At 35.2% G+C, this 18,833-nt stretch overlaps 1 protein-coding gene across 1 annotated transcript; it reads right to left on the bottom strand.

Moving 5' to 3' along the window:
- Positions 1–745: 745 nt before the first annotated feature.
- On the bottom strand, positions 746–17,844 carry LOC138838564 (gametocyte-specific factor 1-like). The gene is made up of 7 exons (XM_070037978.1): positions 17,690–17,844; positions 16,516–16,554; positions 15,869–15,969; positions 5,204–5,330; positions 5,031–5,114; positions 4,598–4,661; positions 746–920 (listed from the first exon to the last, which is right to left on the bottom strand). The coding sequence occupies exons 2-7, from the start codon at positions 16,523–16,525 to the stop codon at positions 896–898; spliced, it is 411 nt and encodes a 136-aa protein (XP_069894079.1). The 5' UTR covers positions 16,526–16,554; positions 17,690–17,844; the 3' UTR covers positions 746–895.
- Positions 17,845–18,833: the final 989 nt, after the last annotated feature.

The following is an 18,833-nucleotide window of genomic DNA, read 5'->3' as shown; positions in this document are numbered from 1 at the left end:
ATGAGGAATGTTTTGGACCACAGTGCCAAGTCTACTATAAGTATGTGGAGGCATATATATGTGGGGAAAATTACCCACAAATTGAATATGAACATAGTCATGAAATATGGTTCCATAAAAGTGTTTTTATTACACTTTACAGATACAGTCCACTCTTTCTTGGAACATTTTAGAATGCCAATGTTGCATATCCTCATGCCGTAAAAAACAAAACAAAAACACATTTTTAGCACAAAATCATGCTATCTTCACAAACTGCACTTTGCCCCCTCAAAAGAATAAGTTTTGAATGGTATTTTGTGTACACATACATTATCTGTTCTTTTCTGCCACATATTTGGAAAGAACTCCCAGAATCCTTGTTTAGATGAGATTATACTTGGAAATCAATGAGATGGATGAGAAGCTTTATAGTAAGAATTATACTTCAGAATGTTGATTGAAAAATCCCTTTGAAATTTTAATGGCCATTTTATATGGGAATACATATTTGGTATAAGATTTTTATAAGAGGACTAATACCATTACAGTTTTTATGTATTCATTATACCAATATATCCAATTATATCAATATATGAAATGGAAGATGATATTCACAGGCAAACGTAAGAACAATGAATAATGAATTATGATTTGTTCTCTATTGGGAAACAAATGTAGATTTTGATGTAATTATTGGAGTTTCTATATTCCAACATTACCATGTCTATGTGGATAGTGACATGGTGAATTCCAATAAGGACATAAACACCTGGCTTTGCGTCTGTATTCAAGATAAAGGTGAATAGAGATTGAATTGGTAGTAGAAGTTAAAATGAATTCATTTGGTTGAGTGAGCATCACAATATATTAATAAATGTAAAATGTAAATGAAACAATGAGAAATGGTTTGAACTCATGGTTTGTTCATAGAATGTTTCCTGCAAAGAAATAGAAAAATATTATTTTACTTTCTGTGGAGAACACTAGAATATATATATTTGTACTTTGCATATAAACAAGAACTTCACTTGCAGTTCGAGAGATATTCAAAAACTAATGAGAGCACATCATCAGCTATTTTCAAAAAATTTCTTGCTTACTTCCACGTCCCTTTCCATTGAAATTTGATCGTTGTATACAAGCCTCACATATTACACTTGGACACTCTCTGCCTCAACACATTGAAACTTCATTGCACATTTGAAATATGACGCTAGCCAATCTGATACTTCAGCGATTATTTTCCAGTTCTTCAAAATTTACTCTGTCACCCATTCAGGCTCAGCCATATCTTGGCACAGTTTCTGAACGAGATTTCTTGTAATATAACCATGGATGTATCATGCATCCAGAAAAATAGGAAGAAAATCCATAGTGGTTTTACTATATAATGTTATTGCAATGAACTTACCACTCAATTTCAATATTTGTGAATGGATGCATAAAAACAAACCACAAAGAGGGATTGTTTTATGAGATCTATCCTACCAAAAGATACATGCTTTATGGTAGGTTAGTAAAATATGAAGGGATACAATACAAATACCTTCAGGTACAGTTACAAGACATATTCTATGCCTTAAACAAATAAACGGCTTTTCCATTTTTTGTGTGGACAAAACAAATGCTATTGTGAAGTCACAATGACATTTTGGAGTGGTATCAGGTAAATATATCCAGCAGTTCAGAAAAATAATTAGCCTTTAAGACAAATATGCATGTCACCTTTCAGTATGAAGACTGAAACATTGGACTTTAAAATGAACATAGAAAATTTCCATTAACTAAGGGTAACCTTCCTACATTAACACTGCTTTCTCAAATATGTATGGTTATGAGAATTATATATATGCCAGGGACATACCAACGTTTGGAAAATATCACTTGGATCGAGCTTAGGGATCAATCGAAGACACATGAAAAAATCCATGATAACCTGTTATTAATTTTTGTCATGACTGAGCAAAATCAAGAATTGAAGGCAGGAAAAATACCCTCACTTTTCAATTACACAAAACATAGTAATGTGCCCAGCATCGACTTATAGGTGTTGAAACAGAGTAGGAAAAAATGTACACCATTTTAGTTTGCACACACACAGACACAAAATTTGCATCTACAAATGGACAGGTAAAAGAAATATCTGATTACAGACATAAATCAGCTCACACACACATATAAATATATATAAATATACATGTATATTTGCATATATATATATATGTGTGTGTGTGTGTGTGTGTGTGTGTGTGTGTGTGTGTGTGTGTGTGTGTGTGTGTGAGCCTATAATGGCAAAGCTAGGGTTGTATAAATCTTGAAGAGACAAATCAACAAGTAGCCTGGTCTCCTACACTGTCACAGATTCTCATGAATTTTCAGGTTCTTTACTCTTATCTACTGTTTAGATCCAGAGAAATTATAATTCCATAAGTAAGACATTTTTGCATAAGGGAAGAGAATTAGTAATCCCATTGGGTCAAATTATGTGTTCTAATAACCAATGAAGTAAGGAAATATCACTGCCCCATTAAACATTACTCTAAAATTCATAGAGAAAATACATGATATTATGAGTAGGGAGTGAATAAAATCTAACTGGCTCTTATGTGGAAGGAAAAACTTCAGAGATTTTGGAAATACCAGGGAGTATGGGACATTGTTGATGCATATTACATTACATTCCTGTCTTTGGTTATTGTTCTTGTTGGTCATTGGGATTGAACTTTGGGCTTGGGCATGGTCCCTGAGCTCTTCAGAGCTCAAATGTTCTACCACTTGAGCTAGAGAGACACTCCCAGTTTTTAGATGGTTAATTGTTGATGAGAGTTTGACAAATATTCCTGAGATCTGATCCTCAGATTTCAGCCTCTTATAGGTCCCTAAGCAACCTGTAACAGGTTTCTTTTCTCTGTTATCCAGAGTGCGCTGAAGATTTTTGAGCGTCTTTGTTCCCAATATTCATGCACACGGCAGGTCTATGAGTAACCATGGTTTTCCTTAAGGAGAATGCTCTCTATACTATCGAATTCGAAGGAATTAATTCCATAAATGAATCTGAAAAAAAATCTTTCACTTCATTAATCTATAATTACATCCTTATGTGTCAGACACGTGAGATGCAAGAATTAACATTATCACCTGGCCTGGCTCAAGTGTGGTTTTCTACCTCAGAATTGTTTCCCAAGACATATTCATTTTCCTCTGCATGACAGAGGATGAGAAACACCCTAACACAAAGAATCAATATATTCTGTTGATCAAACACTAAATTAATAGGTTCAGTTTGTAAACAGGATGAGCTTTAGACCTCGCTATAATCTTCATGAATTAGCAAATTATCATCAGATAAAAGGGTGAATTTATCTATTACTATTACTCATCCTCAGCAAAATCTTTACCATATAAACTGCCAATTCATCCTTCACATAATATTATAATATGTTTGACATACAACAGACAATTGAAGACAAATACTTAGTATGCTTACTACCTTTCCACAGGAAGAATATATGAGGCCTGACTGTGGTGACAGGCTCACATAAATTCTCCTTGGTCTTACGTTGAATGCGTTTTTTTTTTAAATTTTTCTAGACTGATCAGATGAGAAAATTCTTAACATTATCAATACATCTAGAATCTTTTGTCTCAGTTATAAAAAGAAAGAGGTCTCATATCGGCAAGCAAGACTAATTACATGATTCAAAATTAAATAAAGGCTCATGAAGAATTCCAAGAAAAGCCAATTACTCTTCACTTTTTAATGTGTTTGCCATCTTACCATGTCAGAGAGCCTTGATGTTTTCAAATTCCAGAAAATCAAAAATATAATCTATTTTGTGACTCTAGAAGGACAAGTTCATTCTAGCAATTAAAATTCTTTCAACAATGTCATAACTACTCACAAAGAGATAGCATAACTTTTGTAGTTGCACAGCTAATTTTGAATTTCCAATCTATACCATACCAATGTATATTTATACTTCATACAGGAATGTGAAAGATTAAATCCATGTATGAGTTGCTGCTAAAATATACTTCTAAATACATTTTATTAATACGTATCTTTGCAAAATGCAAATTGTAAATCATCTCAAGAATCTCCTCAAATATTTTATACTAATTTGTGGAGAAAATTTAAATCAGATAGACATTCGTATAATATTCTTTAATGAATTTCAGAAGGAAGACATGGTAACCCACCCGTAAGTCTGTACATTTATCAATTACCAGTGGAAGATATTTCCATTTACACTATCATAATTGATGTGATGAGTGAATCCTGAATTCATGAAAATGGTTATAAAAAGGTTGGCCCAACATAATACTGTTATGTATGGCTTCCCGGATTTAAATTGATTATAACAGAATGAGAAGAACATTCAGATAAGCTAATTCTGATTTAAAGTAATTTGGGTGATTACAATCTTATTGGTCCTAGTGAAACTATACTTGACTTTTGCCACCAATTACAGAGAGCAATCCAAACTTCATTTGTAGTGAGCACAATATATGGGTATATGGAACAGAGTTTGTTATTCATTTATTCATTTATCCTATTTCTTTACTTTGAATTTTATCAGAAAATAGGACATCACAAGAAAATTATTTTCTTTACCTGTTGTTGCCAGATGATTTGCTTGTGCCCCAAACAAAACTTGGGCTAGGATCTTCCAAGGATTCTGCCAAAGGGAGAATTACATACTTGATCGAGGTGCTAGCTTAGATTGGCTCTAACATTATACATCGATAAAGAAAAACAGCAAGGTTGATGGCCTTAAGAGCCTTCCAAGAAACTTTTAGCTGGATAATAAAGGTTGAAAAGAATGAATCCTTAGCCATGTGCAAAAACATATCATTTAAATGTTTGACATGGTTTTTAATCAGTTAAGAATGCATATTATCATATATGTTATTGATATTAGCATACAAGACAATCCAAGTTGAACAAAGATTTTTAATTTCACTCCTAAAGGAAGAAAGCATACAACAGCACAAAGTAAGTTGAGATTCAATAATGGAAATTACAGAAAGTTCAACAAGCTTTTTACCTTTATCCCAGTCTTCCTCAGAGGAAACATATTGCCATGTACTTTCAGAACTCTTGTATTGTTTCTCGTTCCATATGATGTTATCTACAAACAAAGAGATAACTAACATCACAGAAGTATACAGGTGCAAAGGGCCTACATTGAGTTGGATTGTGTTTTATTATCAGGCTTACCTACATCATCTTCAAGAGAAGTTTTGTCCATACAAGTTGCAATATGTTCAGTGAGTTGATCTCGTGGTACCAGGTGGCGAGCATTAAAGGGACAAGTAGCCAATTTGGCAGCAATATCAGGATGATTCTGTATGACAAAAGTTTAAATATGAAGAAACATATTCAAATTTTCTCTTTTTAGATTACTCTGTGCAGGATATCAACCACGGGCTTGACAACACAGTATAGGTACTGTGCTAGTACTTCCTTTTTTAATACACATTTTTTATTGTAAAGTTATTTTACACAGGGATTACAGTTATATGAATAAGGTAATGAGTTCATTTCCTATAGGCAGTGTTACTCCCTCCTGTGTTTTTCCCCTAAGACCTCTTACCTCCCCATCTACCCAACTCCTTCCTTCTACTGCTACTTGCCACGCACCAATTTGTAAAGTTCATTTTCAACATAGTGTCTCATATATTTCATTGTTAAAATAGATCAACCTGTATGCCAAAGCAGTATGGAGTTCCTCAAAAGACTCCACATAAAGCTCCTGTATTACCCAACAATCCCACTTTTGTGCATTTACCCAAATGATCACTTACAAGACCAGACCAAAACTACCACCATTATTTTCCATAGCTAAGGTTTGGAACAACCCCAGAAGCTCCTCAGTAGATGAATGCATTATGTAATTGTAGCCCCTCTGTACAGTATGTTCTCAAATAAAATAAAATTAAATTAAAAAAAGAAAATAAAAAAAAGAAAATGTGGTGAATATATACAAAATGGAATTGTATACCTCCATCAGAAAGAATGATATTGCTCAATATTTTGGAAATGGAAAGACTTAGAAAATATTATATTGATTGAAGTAAGCCAGGCCCAAAGAAACATAGGTCCATTGTTTCCCTTATTTCGAATAACTAGTGTATATTTAGGACAAGCAGAAATGTTCAAAAGCGATGTACATAGGATCATAAAAAATGAACTTTACAATTAAAAAGGAGGGTTAAGGCAAGGGTGGTGTGTAGTTGCGGAGGTGGAAAGCAGGGGATGGTATTGGTAAAATAAAGTCGGAGGCAAAACTGCTCGATGACACCATCAGAAAAATGAAATGCCCTTGTTAGGAAATGGAAAGACAAAAAAATTATATTAAGTGAGTAAGACAGGCCCCAAGAAGGATAAGTCCCATAGTTTCTTTTTTCTAATAAATAGTATATGTCTGAGACAAGCAGAAAAGTTCAGAGAAGATGATAAGAGAAATGAACCCCAAGATAACTACAGAAGTGTTTTTTTTTCTGTCCTGCTATTGTTGTAATATATTTGTAAGGTACTGCATGATTTTTTTTCTTTTTGTGTACCTACCCTCCACCCCCCGTTATAACCTCTGTATGTCAGAAGACCTGAGGAAGATGGTGGAAGAGAAGCTGGAGGATAAACAAGTTCTCACACAGAAAGCAGTTTTAGTGTTCCAGTGACCAGTCCTAGGCTACAGAATCACACCTATTGTGCCATCACAGTACAGAGAGTTTGGCCAGAGAGGGAAAGTCCAGCCAGGAGACAGATCTGAGCACTTGCTGGTAGCTGCAGCTGCAGTGGCTGCGGTGGAGATGGTGGCCGTGGCCATCATACCAATAGACAAGTTCTGGAATATGGGCACCAGATGCTTTGGGCCAGTGGATTCTACTCACCACCAGTAAGAACCGAAAAGGAGCAGAAATCTTCATCCTGAAGATCACAGACCAAGGACTGCACAGGAACCAAGAGTCTCGCATGAAGACAACCATGACATCATATTCACTTCTCTCAGAGAACCTGTGAGAAGGCTGTCACTCCCCCCCACACCAGAGATCTCCATCTTTGATACTGACAAAGGCCTTGCCAAGCAGCTAGCTCCAACTCAGATCTTATAAGAATACAAAAACTGCCATTTAGCAAGTCCCAGGAACCGATCTGTCCTGCCCAGCTCATTTCCCCTCAAATGAAAATCAGCCTGCCCAGGCAGAGGGTGCTTCACTCCCAGAAGACTGTCTTTCTTCACTGGGTAAACAGAAACAGATTCTGCAGTCCCAACAACAGCCTAGCAAACAACTGAAACTCAGTAAACATAAACCATGAAAATGGCTCCAGGTTTGGCTCTGTGAGTTTTTCAGGAGCTAGCCCCTCAGGGAAAAGCTACTGATTGCTGAAAAGTCTCAACCCTACCTAGAACCTGGCCATATCATATCAACTCCACGTTAGAGGAAACAGCCATCTCCCTTTTGTGTGGTACTCAAAGCAGATCTCCCTCTCTCTGAACAAGCTTGGGGAAAGAATAAAAAAAATCCTGGACAATGCAGAGCATTTTTTTGCCTGCTCTAACAAACTAACTTAAGAAACCAATCAAACAGCAGGAAAAACAAACACCAGAAGCAGACCAGTGACTCCACTAGGAGCCTGGTTACGGACACAGGGAGATACAAGATCTTCCTCCCACTCAAAAAAAATCACAGAACTGTTTTTTCTACCATGTTTTATTTTTATTTTTTAAAAAATGTTTTCTATTATTTTTTCTCTCATAATTTGTATTTTAGCTGTATATGTGTGATTGTGGGCTTTTTTTTTGTAATCTCTTTTTATATTTTGGACCTTTTTTTTCCTTTTTATTTCTTCTTTTCTCTTTCTTTTTTACATAACATAATTGCTTATTCCCAGACATATACATGTTCTGTTTAACATGAGCTATATATCTGTCATCGATTATTAGACCTTATCCCCCATCGTGTACATACTTAATCGAGAAATCTATTACTCAATTCACAACCTCTTAAGCTTAACTTTTTAATAGTAGTGTTTAACTCTTTACACCTATATAACTTTCACATACTCCAATTTTAAGAATTTTTATTTTTTAGTTACTCATGTTCCTTTTCATTTCTCCCGTCCTCTCATCCTATTCTTTTTTTCTATCAATATCATTACTTTATACTTACATAATTTGAACTGTATTATTTCTTAAATATAAATTTTTGTTTTTCCATTTTTCTTTTTTTTTTTTAAATCTCGCTGCTCTCACTCTGTCCAATCCATTTCCCCACTGAGATTAGGATTCCTTTAACCTCACTCTCCTTTTACCTCTCCACTTCCCTCTAATTGTATTTTTCCCCACAATTATCCCTAAACCTAATAATTTCTGGTTTGCTGAATCTCTCTTTGGTCTTCTTAGTTCTTTAGTCCATAGTTGTTTGATGTTGAATAGATTGTATCTCTTGAACTAGATTGTATCTGCAGCCATTTTGACTGTGCAACTACAGGACTTTGGAAGATGCTTGCCTTAAAATAGTGCTCTGCAAGAAAATTGTTACTTTCATACAAAATGGGCAGAAAAATCGCTAAACCCCCCAAAAAATGGCAATTCCGGGTATCTCAAATCCCACTCATGATAATCAGCTGACAAAACAGTTAATGAATAATACAGAGGAGAGATCCCCAAAAGCTCTACAATCACTGCCATAAATGTGGTGAATGAAAAGACTGAAAACCTGCAAAGGACTCGGTAAGATAAGGAGCAAGAGGAAGCAAACCAGGAATTACTACAGGAATCTCCAGAGTGTTAGAAAGCCACTCAAAGTTTAACACAGGAATTGCATGAGCAGGCTGGGAACAGTCAAATAATAATACAGGAATTATATGAGCAGGCTGAGAACAGTCAAAGAGAAAGGAATGGCATGGACAGTTGAGAACATCAAAGAGAAAGACAGGAATTGTGTGAGCAGGCTGAGGACACCCAAAGAGAAACACAGTAAGTGTGAGCTTGAGAAAGCTAATCAAAGAGTAATACAGGAATTGGATTAGCAGGATGAGAATAGACAAAGATCAGTAGAGGCATTCATGGAATCCATAAACAAACAACTGAAGGATTGCAGGCAGACTACAAAGGGAACACTAAATGAAGCTCGACAGGATGAATGTAAGTCCAAGAAAACCATAACCAATCAACTAAGTGTTTTGAGTATAAACAGTGTCCCCAAATTAAGAAAGTAAAGAAGTTCATACAGGATCGAAAATTTAACTGCAACAGAGAATTGGAAGCCACGAAAATCGACCAATTAGAAGAAAAGTCAATATAAACAGAGTAGAAAAACTGGACAGTAGGTTACACCATGCAGAAGAATGAATCTCAGGGATTGAAGACAGCCTAGATAACAGAGAGAAAAACACACAACTAACCAAGACGAATCCAAGAAACATGATAGATCTATTCCATATTTGGAAGACACCACCAGAAGATTTAATCTAAGGACAATAGGTGTAGAGGAACACCTAGAGACAGAAGTTAATGGTCTAAGAAATTTGTTTAACAGGATCCTAGCAGAGAACTTCCCTAACATGCAAAAAGATAGGCCTATTTAGATACAAGAAACTTAGAACCCCAAATAGACCAGACCAGAACAGGATATCCCACTGTCACATTATAATCTGCACAGACCAAGGAGACCAAGGAGAAAATTTAGACCAAGGAGAAAATCCTTGAAGATATCAAGGAGAAAAGATAAATCACCCATAAAGGGACCCAATTAGAATAACCTCAGCTTTCTCAGCAGAGACAATTAAACCAAGAGGAGCCTGGAATTATGTATTCCATGCCCTAAAATTAAAGATCTAACAACCAAGAATACTGTACCCAGTCAAACTCTCCTTCATAACCAAAGGTCAATTAAAAATCTCCCATAGCAAAGAAAAAGTGAAACAATAGATCTCAACCAAACCATCCCTACAAAAGATACTTAAAGATGTACTACCCATAGAAAACCAACAAGACCAAAATGAAGTCTAAAGAAACTGCACCCAAACTGAGAATCCAAGAACAATAAGAAGAACCCAATTATTGCAGCCCCCGAGAAGGTGGAAAATTTGGCAGGAACTACCAAACACCTTTTAGTCCTAACTCTCAATATCAATGGACTTAACTCTCCAATTAAGGGACATAAACTAAGTAGTTGAATTAAAGAAAATTATTTATTTATTTTTGCTAGTCCTGGGGCTTGAACTCAGAGTCCAGGCACTGTTCCTGAGCTGTTTTGCTAAAGGTTATCTCTCTACCGTTTGAGCCACAGCACGATTTCTGGCATTTACAGGTAGGTGGTACTGAAGAATTGAACCCAGGGCTTCATGCTTTCTAGGCAAGTACTTCACCACATAGCCACAGTGCCAGGAGTAGTTGAATTAAAAAGCAGGAATCTTGTATCTGTTGCCTTCAGGAGTCACACCTTGCCCATAAGTCCAAACATATTTTGAAAGTGAAAGGCTGGAATAAAATCTACCAAGCAAAGAGCCCCCATTAACAGGTGGAAATTTCAATACTTATATCGATAAAATAGATTTCAAATTAAAATTAGTGAGGAACAATAAAGAAGGTTCTACATACTAATTAAGAGATCTCTCCTTCAGGAGGATATTAACATTCTAAATATCTATTCGTCAAATAACAGAGCACCAAATTTATCCAAGAAACACTACTTTCCCTCAAGTCTCATATAGATCCAAAGACATTAATTCCTGGGGACTTTAACACAGCACTATCCCATCTATCATCTATCTATCTATCTATCTATCTATCTATCTATCTATCTATCTATCTATCTATCTATCTATCTATCTATCTATCTATATCTATCTATCTATCTATCTATCTATCTATATCTATCTATCTATCTATCTATCTATCTATCTATCTATCTATCTGTCTGTCTATCTATCTATCTATCCTATCTATATCAACTTGGCAAAAACTCAACAGAGAAACTGCCAATCTAAAGAACTGCATAGATCAACTAAATTTAAAAGGTATCTACTGAATATTTCACCCACCAGCACTAGAATTCACATTTTTCTCAAGCACATGGTGCTTTTTCAAAAACAGACTCCATTTTAGGTCACAAAGCAAACTTCTCCAGATTCAGAAACACTGAAATTATGCCCTGCATTCTCTCAGACCACAAGAACTCAACACCAAAAGCCACCAAAGAAAGTCCGGTAATACATGGGGGCTGAACAACACACTCTTGAACCACCGGTGGCTCATGGAAGAGATTAGAAAGGAAATTCAAATGTTCATGTTTATAGCTCTGAGTTCTTACATCAACAAATTGGAGAGATCTAAACCCAATAATTGAATGAGACATATGAAACTCCTTGAAAAAGAGCAGAAAGATAAACCCCAATACAGTAGATAGAAAAAACTTAAATCAGAATTAAATGAATTAGAATCCAAAAAAAACCCCAAAACAAAACAATAGAAACACTCCATAAAACAATCAGTTTGTTCTTCGGAAAAAATTAACAAAACTGACAGACCGTTTGCAAATCTCAGAAAAAGAAGATAACACACCTAAATAAATAAACTCAGAGTTGAGAATGGAAATATCACCACAGAAACAATCACGTTTCAGAACATTATAAGGGAAAACTTCTCAAACTGTTATGCTACTATCTTTGAGAACTTGGCAAAAATGGACATTCTCCTAGCAAATATCGACATACTGGAACTAAAACAACATGAGTTAAAACATGTTAACCTGCCCATATCAAGCACTGAAATAGAAACAGCAATAAGAGACCTCCCATGTAGGAAAATCCCAGGTCTGAATAGATTTCCAGCAGAATTCTACAAGGCCTTCAAAGGACTATTTACACCAATACTCCTCCAATTCTTCAATGAATTTGGAAGGGAATGTACACTACCAAACTCTTTCTATGAAGCCATCATAAACCTCATCTCAAAACCAGGCAGGAACTCATCAAAGAAAGAGAACTAGGGACCCATTTCTTTGATGAATATCGATGCAAAATTTCTCAACAAAATTTTGGTCAATCAACTTCAACAATTCATCCAAAAATCATACACGATGATCAATCAGCATTCATTTCAGGAATACTTAGCTGGTTCAATATATGCCAATCAATTAATATAATTCATCACATAAAATAGACCAAGGATAAGGATAGTTATCTCAATAGATCCACAAATAGCATTTGACCAGATCCAACACACCTTTATAATGAAGGCTCTGGAAATCTAGGAATCCATGGAACATTCCTCAAAACAATAAAGGCTCATTATTGTTCTCAATGGTGAAAAATTAAAGCCATTTCTTCTAACTTCAGGAAGGAGACAAGGATGCCCACTCTCTCCACTTTTCTTCAATTTAATGCTAGAATGACTAACTATAGCAATAAAACAAGATGCAAATACTAAGGGGATCCAAATTGGATAAAATGAAGTAAAACTCTCCTTCTTTGCAGAAGACATGATCTTGTATTTTGAGAAATCACATGGACTCCACTCCCAAATTACTTGAGCTGATTCAAACTTTGGCAAAGTAGCAGGTTATAAAATTAAACTTTAAAATCAATGACTTTTCTGTATGGCAACAATGAGAAGAGAGCAGCTGAAATAAGGAAAGCAACTCCATTCTTAGTAGCCACACAAAAAATAAAATATCTAGGAATTAACCAAAGAAGTGAAAGAAATCTATGATGAAAACATTAAAAATCTGAAAGAGAAAATCAAAATAGATCTTAGAATGGGGAAAATCCTCCCATGTTCCTGGATTGGAAGGATCAACATCGTGGAAATGGGAATACTTCCCAAACCTACCTATAAATTCAATGGGATAGCTATCAATATTCCAGCCTCATTCTTTAAGGAATTAGAAGAAATAATCCAATATTTTATATGGAACAATAAGAAACCATGAATAGCAAAAACAATTCTTAACAGAACAGTGCTGGAGGAATATCAATAACAAATTTGAAACTCTACTACAAAGCCATCGTAGTCAAAACAGCTTGATAGTGACATAAAAAGAGGACCAATGGAATCGAATTGAATACCCAAAAACCACAGACCAATTGCCACAGAATCTTTGATAAGGGACCTAAAAAACTGAAATGGAAGGATAGCTTTTTCAGTAAATGGTTCTGGCAAAATTGGCTAATCACCTGTAGAAAACTAAAGCTAGACCCTTATATATCACCCTGCAACAGAATCAACTCCAAATGGATTAATGACCTTGGAGTAAAAGCAGACACCCTGCGAACATTACAGGATGTAATAAGAGAAACCTTTGGTCACCTTGGCCCAGGCCGAAATTTTTTTAATAGAGACTCAGAAACACAAGAATTCAAAGAAAGTTTGGACAAATGGGGTTGCATGAAGCTGCACTGTTCTGCAAGGCAAAGGACATACAAAGCAAGATCAATAGAAAGCCCAAGCATTGGGAAAAGATCTTCACTAAGAGTCTCATATATATACTTGAAACTGTAAAAATGAAATCCCACAACAAATAATCCTCAAAGAAACAACTGCCAATTAAGTAAGTGCACTAAAGACTGAAAAAGAAACTTCTCTGAAGGAAAAAAATAATGGCAAATAGACACATGAAGATATGCTCAACCTCTCTAGCCATAAAAGAAATGCAAATCAAAAAAACATTGAGATTCCTCCTCACCCCAGACTCCACCCAGAGTTCCCCTATGACCCAGCAATCCCACTTTTGGGCATTTACCCACATGTTCACAAAAGAGACCATACTAAAACTACAAGTACAACTATGTTCATTGCAGCATTATTTACCATAACTAAGATATGGAACCCACCCAGATGCTCCTCAGTAGATGAATGGATCAAAAAAAATGTAGTATATATACACAATGGAATTCTATGCCTCCATCATAAAGAATGGCATGGCCCCATTTGTTAGCAAATGGAAAGACTTGGAAAAAATTACATTAAGTGAAGTATGCCAGGCCCAAAGAAACATAGGTCTCATAGTTTCCTTTATTACCAATAACTGGTATATATCTGGGACAAGCAGCAAAGGTCAGATAAGATGATAAATTGAAATGAACCCAAGATAGTGACATAGGTGTTTTTTTTTCTTCCTTGCTCTTGTTTCTAGCATATTTATAAGGGACCATGGGATTTTTGTTTTTGTTTTGTATGTCCCTCCCCCATGGCATAACCCCTGTTTGCACTGTATTTGGTGTTAGTATGATTTAGGGAGGGGAAGGGAAATAACAAAATGTTTAAATAGGGATACAAATCGATCTATTGCAACAATGAGATGTACAAGACGTTATTTTGAAAAACGAACTTTACAATTTAAGCAGAGGTGAGGATTGGGGTAAGGGAGTGTAGTTGAAGAGTTGGGAGGGACAGGATGGTAGGGGAAAAACAAAGGACGAGGCAACAATTTTGGACAAAAATACACTCATTAATTGTAATCCCTCTGTACATGTTTTCACAGTAAAATTTATTTTAAAAGTACACTATGTCAAAAATGAACATTATAATTTAAGCAGTGTGGGAGGGGAATGTAGTTCTCGAGACGGGGGTAGGGATGGCAGGGGAAAGTCAAAGGAGGAGGCAAAAATGCTTGATAAGAATAGTACTCATTATCTTCCTCCTGTAACTGTAACCACTGTACAGTATTTTATAATAAAAACCTTATTTAAAAAGATGTTAAATGAAATAAACAATAAGATAGGGATACAAGTGTTTTTTTGTTTTTGTTTTTCATTCTTGTTATAATTTTTAAGGTATTTGTTATGAACAATGTGATTTTTTTCCTTTGGTGTGTTCCTCCCCCTGGTCTAACCCCTGTGTTCACTGCATTTGATTCTAGTGCACTGCATCATGTATATACATTTATCTAATTTGGGGAGGGGAAGGAAAAAAAACGAGTGCATCCTTTTGCACAGGCTAGACTTCTACAATTTTCACCATAGCACTTCTTCTATTCTCATTTGATCGGGGAGATAAGAAGGTTTATGACTCTCCTGCCTGGGATGGCATTAAAAAATGATACAGTGATATCAAACTTTCACGTTAATAGTATTTCTTTCATGAGGAAACTGTGCCAAGATCCATAAATTGTATATGGAAGTTTAGAAGCGTACATATGTGCTCAATTTTGGCCTATGTTTACTCAAATATAGGTTATTTATATGCAATTTACAAATGCATAGATAAAGTGATTCACAATATATTTGAAAATATCCAAAATGGAGGGTCATCACATGTGTCTTCTTTGCAAACAAAATAGCAGAAACTATGCCTCTCCTACAGCTCTGGAACTTATTGTAGCATTTCATATTAAGAAATTTTTGGTGAAAAGAAATTTTGTAATAAATACCCTCAATATAGAAAAGAGACACAATGCATCTCCCATGATTTGTTGATAACCATGGCATGAAAAGTACAGTATACAAACTGAATTCTAGGCCATATGATAATACAGTGGGTGTTTTAATGAAATAATGTTTAAGAATACCATTAATTTACATTTTGGCCATTAGGCAATGGGGAGGAAAAGGCAACCACCTCTAATGTTTGTGAAATATGGCACACACGGTTTGACATAATTGCCCACACAAAAGATCTTGCCTTTGTTCTGCTTTGAATAGGGATCTAGAAATACGTCTCTAGAAATAAACAAGTTGGACTATGATTGTCTTCCTTTCCATTACATGCTGCAGAGATTTCAGAAGAAATACAAAAATCTCACTATGACATTTATGCCCACAGTCTCTCTCATATTTTCTCATACATTTCCCACAATTTATTATAAAAATACTCAAATTTATCCATGAACTAAAGAAATTATGTAATATCAACATGTTCCAATGAAACATTACCTCTTTACATTTCACAAGATGGTATGGGAACCTGCATGATCTGATTTTGTGATTTTTATCATAGGGACACTGCAATAACCTCTCAGGATCCACCGATTCCTCTGAAAGAGAACAAATACCTCGGGAAAATCAATATATTGGGGAACATGCAAGTCTTCAATGTTGTTTCCATTATTAACTCTATCTTAATCTGGAATACCTATTTGGGGAATTCAAAATATGACAAAGAGTATCACTCTTGAATTTAACTTCTGATGTACTGTCAGTTCCTATTAGATAGTTCTTAATTTTTTTATGAAAAATATTTATTCTAGTTATTGATTCTATAATTTATTCTAAGTATTGATTGGAATCAAATGGAACTCTTAGCTTGTTTTATCTTCTGAAATCATACATCCATTGAGCATCCCTGATTTATTTGCTGTCTTACATTTACATCTAGAATGTGCAAATATTTTACATTCTTTTTCACCTTTCAATCTAGCACATCAAAATTCAAAGTTATAATTATCAAAATGTCTAAAGTTTCAGATTCAATCAGGACGAATCCTACTATCCTATTCTCTCAGTTCCTGTCAATATACTTTCTGTGATTCCAAACAAGAAAAAAAAATAATTCCCCCAAATAAATGCGTAAACATTTTTACCTTTTTCCATTGTGACAGTCAGATAAATATCAGCAAGTCCTGAGGATGAGAAAAATTCTCTGAGAGAAAACATGACTAAATACTTCAAAACCACAAGTATTAAATGTTGGGATTTTGTCAGCGATATGAGAAACTGGGTACAACCTATTCATCTCTAATAATTTTTGTTGCTAGACACACTTGAAATATATTGATATCTGTCTACTTCACAAAACATGGTCACTTATAACAAGCTATAGAAATGTGTAACTTTTTTGGCGGGGGGGAGGGGGGGAACGAGATGAAGGCGGGGGATGTCCTGACATGGGGCCTGTACTCTGGGTCTGGGCGCTGTCCCTCAGCTCTACAGCTCAAGGCTAGCGCTCTACCACTTGAACTACAGCGCCACTTCCAGCTTTTTTCTTTCTTTTTGTACATGTGGTGCTGAGGAATCGAAGCCAGGGCCTTAATGCATGCAAGGCAAGCACTCTACCACTAAACCACCTTCTCAGCCCCAGAAATGTGTAACTTTTGAACTCAAAAAAGTTCATATTTTTCAGGCATTTTTCTTCATTATACCAAAACGGAGGTGATGCATCATGACAACTTTTAAGCGAATGTGGAAAAGGTTTTCTAAATTATTGATGTCTGAATTAACAAATTCCATATTCCATCTTTCAAATATCTAATACCTATTGAAAATATGCACTTATATAGATATAGATATATCGTTATTCCTATTCAGATTGTAAGATCAGTATGGACTATTATTCAGATAACTGCTTCTTAGAGAGGTTACGTATCACAAAGCAAAGAAATCATTGAGACACGTTAGAGTCAAAGTTAGAGATGGGTGCTGTCGTTCAAGAGGTAGTAAATTTCTGGAGTACAGTGTCTAGTGGCCATGAAGCAGAGCCAGAAGACATTAAACCTCTGATTACTTTGACGCACATAAAAGTGACGGGAATAAAAGTAAATTTCAAATTCCCAGAATGAAAATAGGTATTTTCTGAAGTCTAAGGAAGTAAAGAATTTTCATTATTTTACCAATGAAACAATACTGCCTCATTAGAGAAAATTATAAGAACTACATTTGGGATGTCAGCGAGAAATGTCCCAGTCACATACGTGAGGGAAAATGATAATTTACATGTCTAAGAGGTAAAAGTAGGAAAAAAGGGCAAGGGACTATTACCTGTCTCCTTCAGTTAACTGGATTCACCAATCAAGTCAGGATCTCTTCCCCTCACGACAGACGATGTCCTACTCGTAGGTTTTCCACAGCAACAGCTACTTCTGTATAATGACTTCTCTGCATGGGGCCACCGCTATTGTGATGTAGCTCATAAATCTCACTTCCGTTTAACCAACTGACGGAACTCAGCCATACTTCCGCATATGACAACGGAAGTGCTGACTTCCGGCTTGAACCCGGAAGACAAAGTCCCATTTCTTTTTGGTATGCTTTGTGGACTCCAATTCAGTTTAATAGAAATGTGTAAGTATTCAGTAGAGCAATAATGTGAATGTATGTGTCAGACTTTTGATCTACACATCAACTACTGGTTCTATGTAAATTGTTCTGCCTAGACATCTGTACACTTACTATGGTCTATATAGCCACAATAAGTCATTCTTTCCGTATTATTTTTTCCTTGTTTAGTTTCTTTACTCCTCAATATTCTTATTAGCGACAGTTTCACAAAAAGACCCCTTCTAGAACTCAATCACCATCTGCCAAAAACGTTCTTTAGCCTTCCTTGTAGATATGATTGACTTTTGTACATATTGTTTAATTCACATTTTTTATTAAAGTTCATGAACAGTAAGAGTAATGTACTCTAGGATTTCTCAAAACAAATAGTCACAAATATTAAATGAAAACAGCAAGAGAGAAACAGGTTCCCAGATGAATTTCTTCATGTATATGTATTTTTACTTATACAAATATTCATGTTACTAAATACCATAAAGTAAACATATAAAAGCTATACAAAAGTACTTTCTATGTGTAGCTTTAGGAGTGCTTTTGCATTATTTAATCACCAATAACATAAACTACATGCAAATTTCCTGCATTATAACTTTCGATTATAGAATTTGCAACTCAAGAATCTATGCAGAAGTTTATGTAGGATACATGAAATTCAGTTAGATTTTAATAAAATATGAAGTTATTATGCCACATTTTGGAAAGATGGATTGAAGTGTTTCTAATATATAAAAGGTGGTACATAATATATGTCACATTCTTAGTATTATGTAGATTTCATATCATTATTTTTCATTAACAAAAGGTAACCTTATTTAAAAGTATGCCAAAGATGTTATAATTATGA

The sequence above is a fragment of the Dipodomys merriami genome, unplaced genomic scaffold (genome assembly GCF_024711535.1).
Source record: "Dipodomys merriami isolate MVZ:Mamm:240054 unplaced genomic scaffold, mDipMer1.0.p SCAF_2823, whole genome shotgun sequence".
Lineage (NCBI taxonomy): Eukaryota > Metazoa > Chordata > Mammalia > Rodentia > Heteromyidae > Dipodomys > Dipodomys merriami.
Note: the sequence above shows the minus strand (reverse complement) of the source record. Positions and strands in the feature narration are given on the sequence as shown.

Coding starts and splice junctions, on each gene's coding strand:
- LOC138838564 (XM_070037978.1), bottom strand. Junction 4,662..5,030: donor TGAGGAAGACTGGGATAAAG/GTAAAAAGCTTG, acceptor TCCCTTTGGCAG/AATCCTTGGAAGATCCTAGC. Junction 921..4,597: donor AAATCATCTGGCAACAACAG/GTAAAGAAAATA, acceptor ATTTCTTTGCAG/GAAACATTCTATGAACAAAC.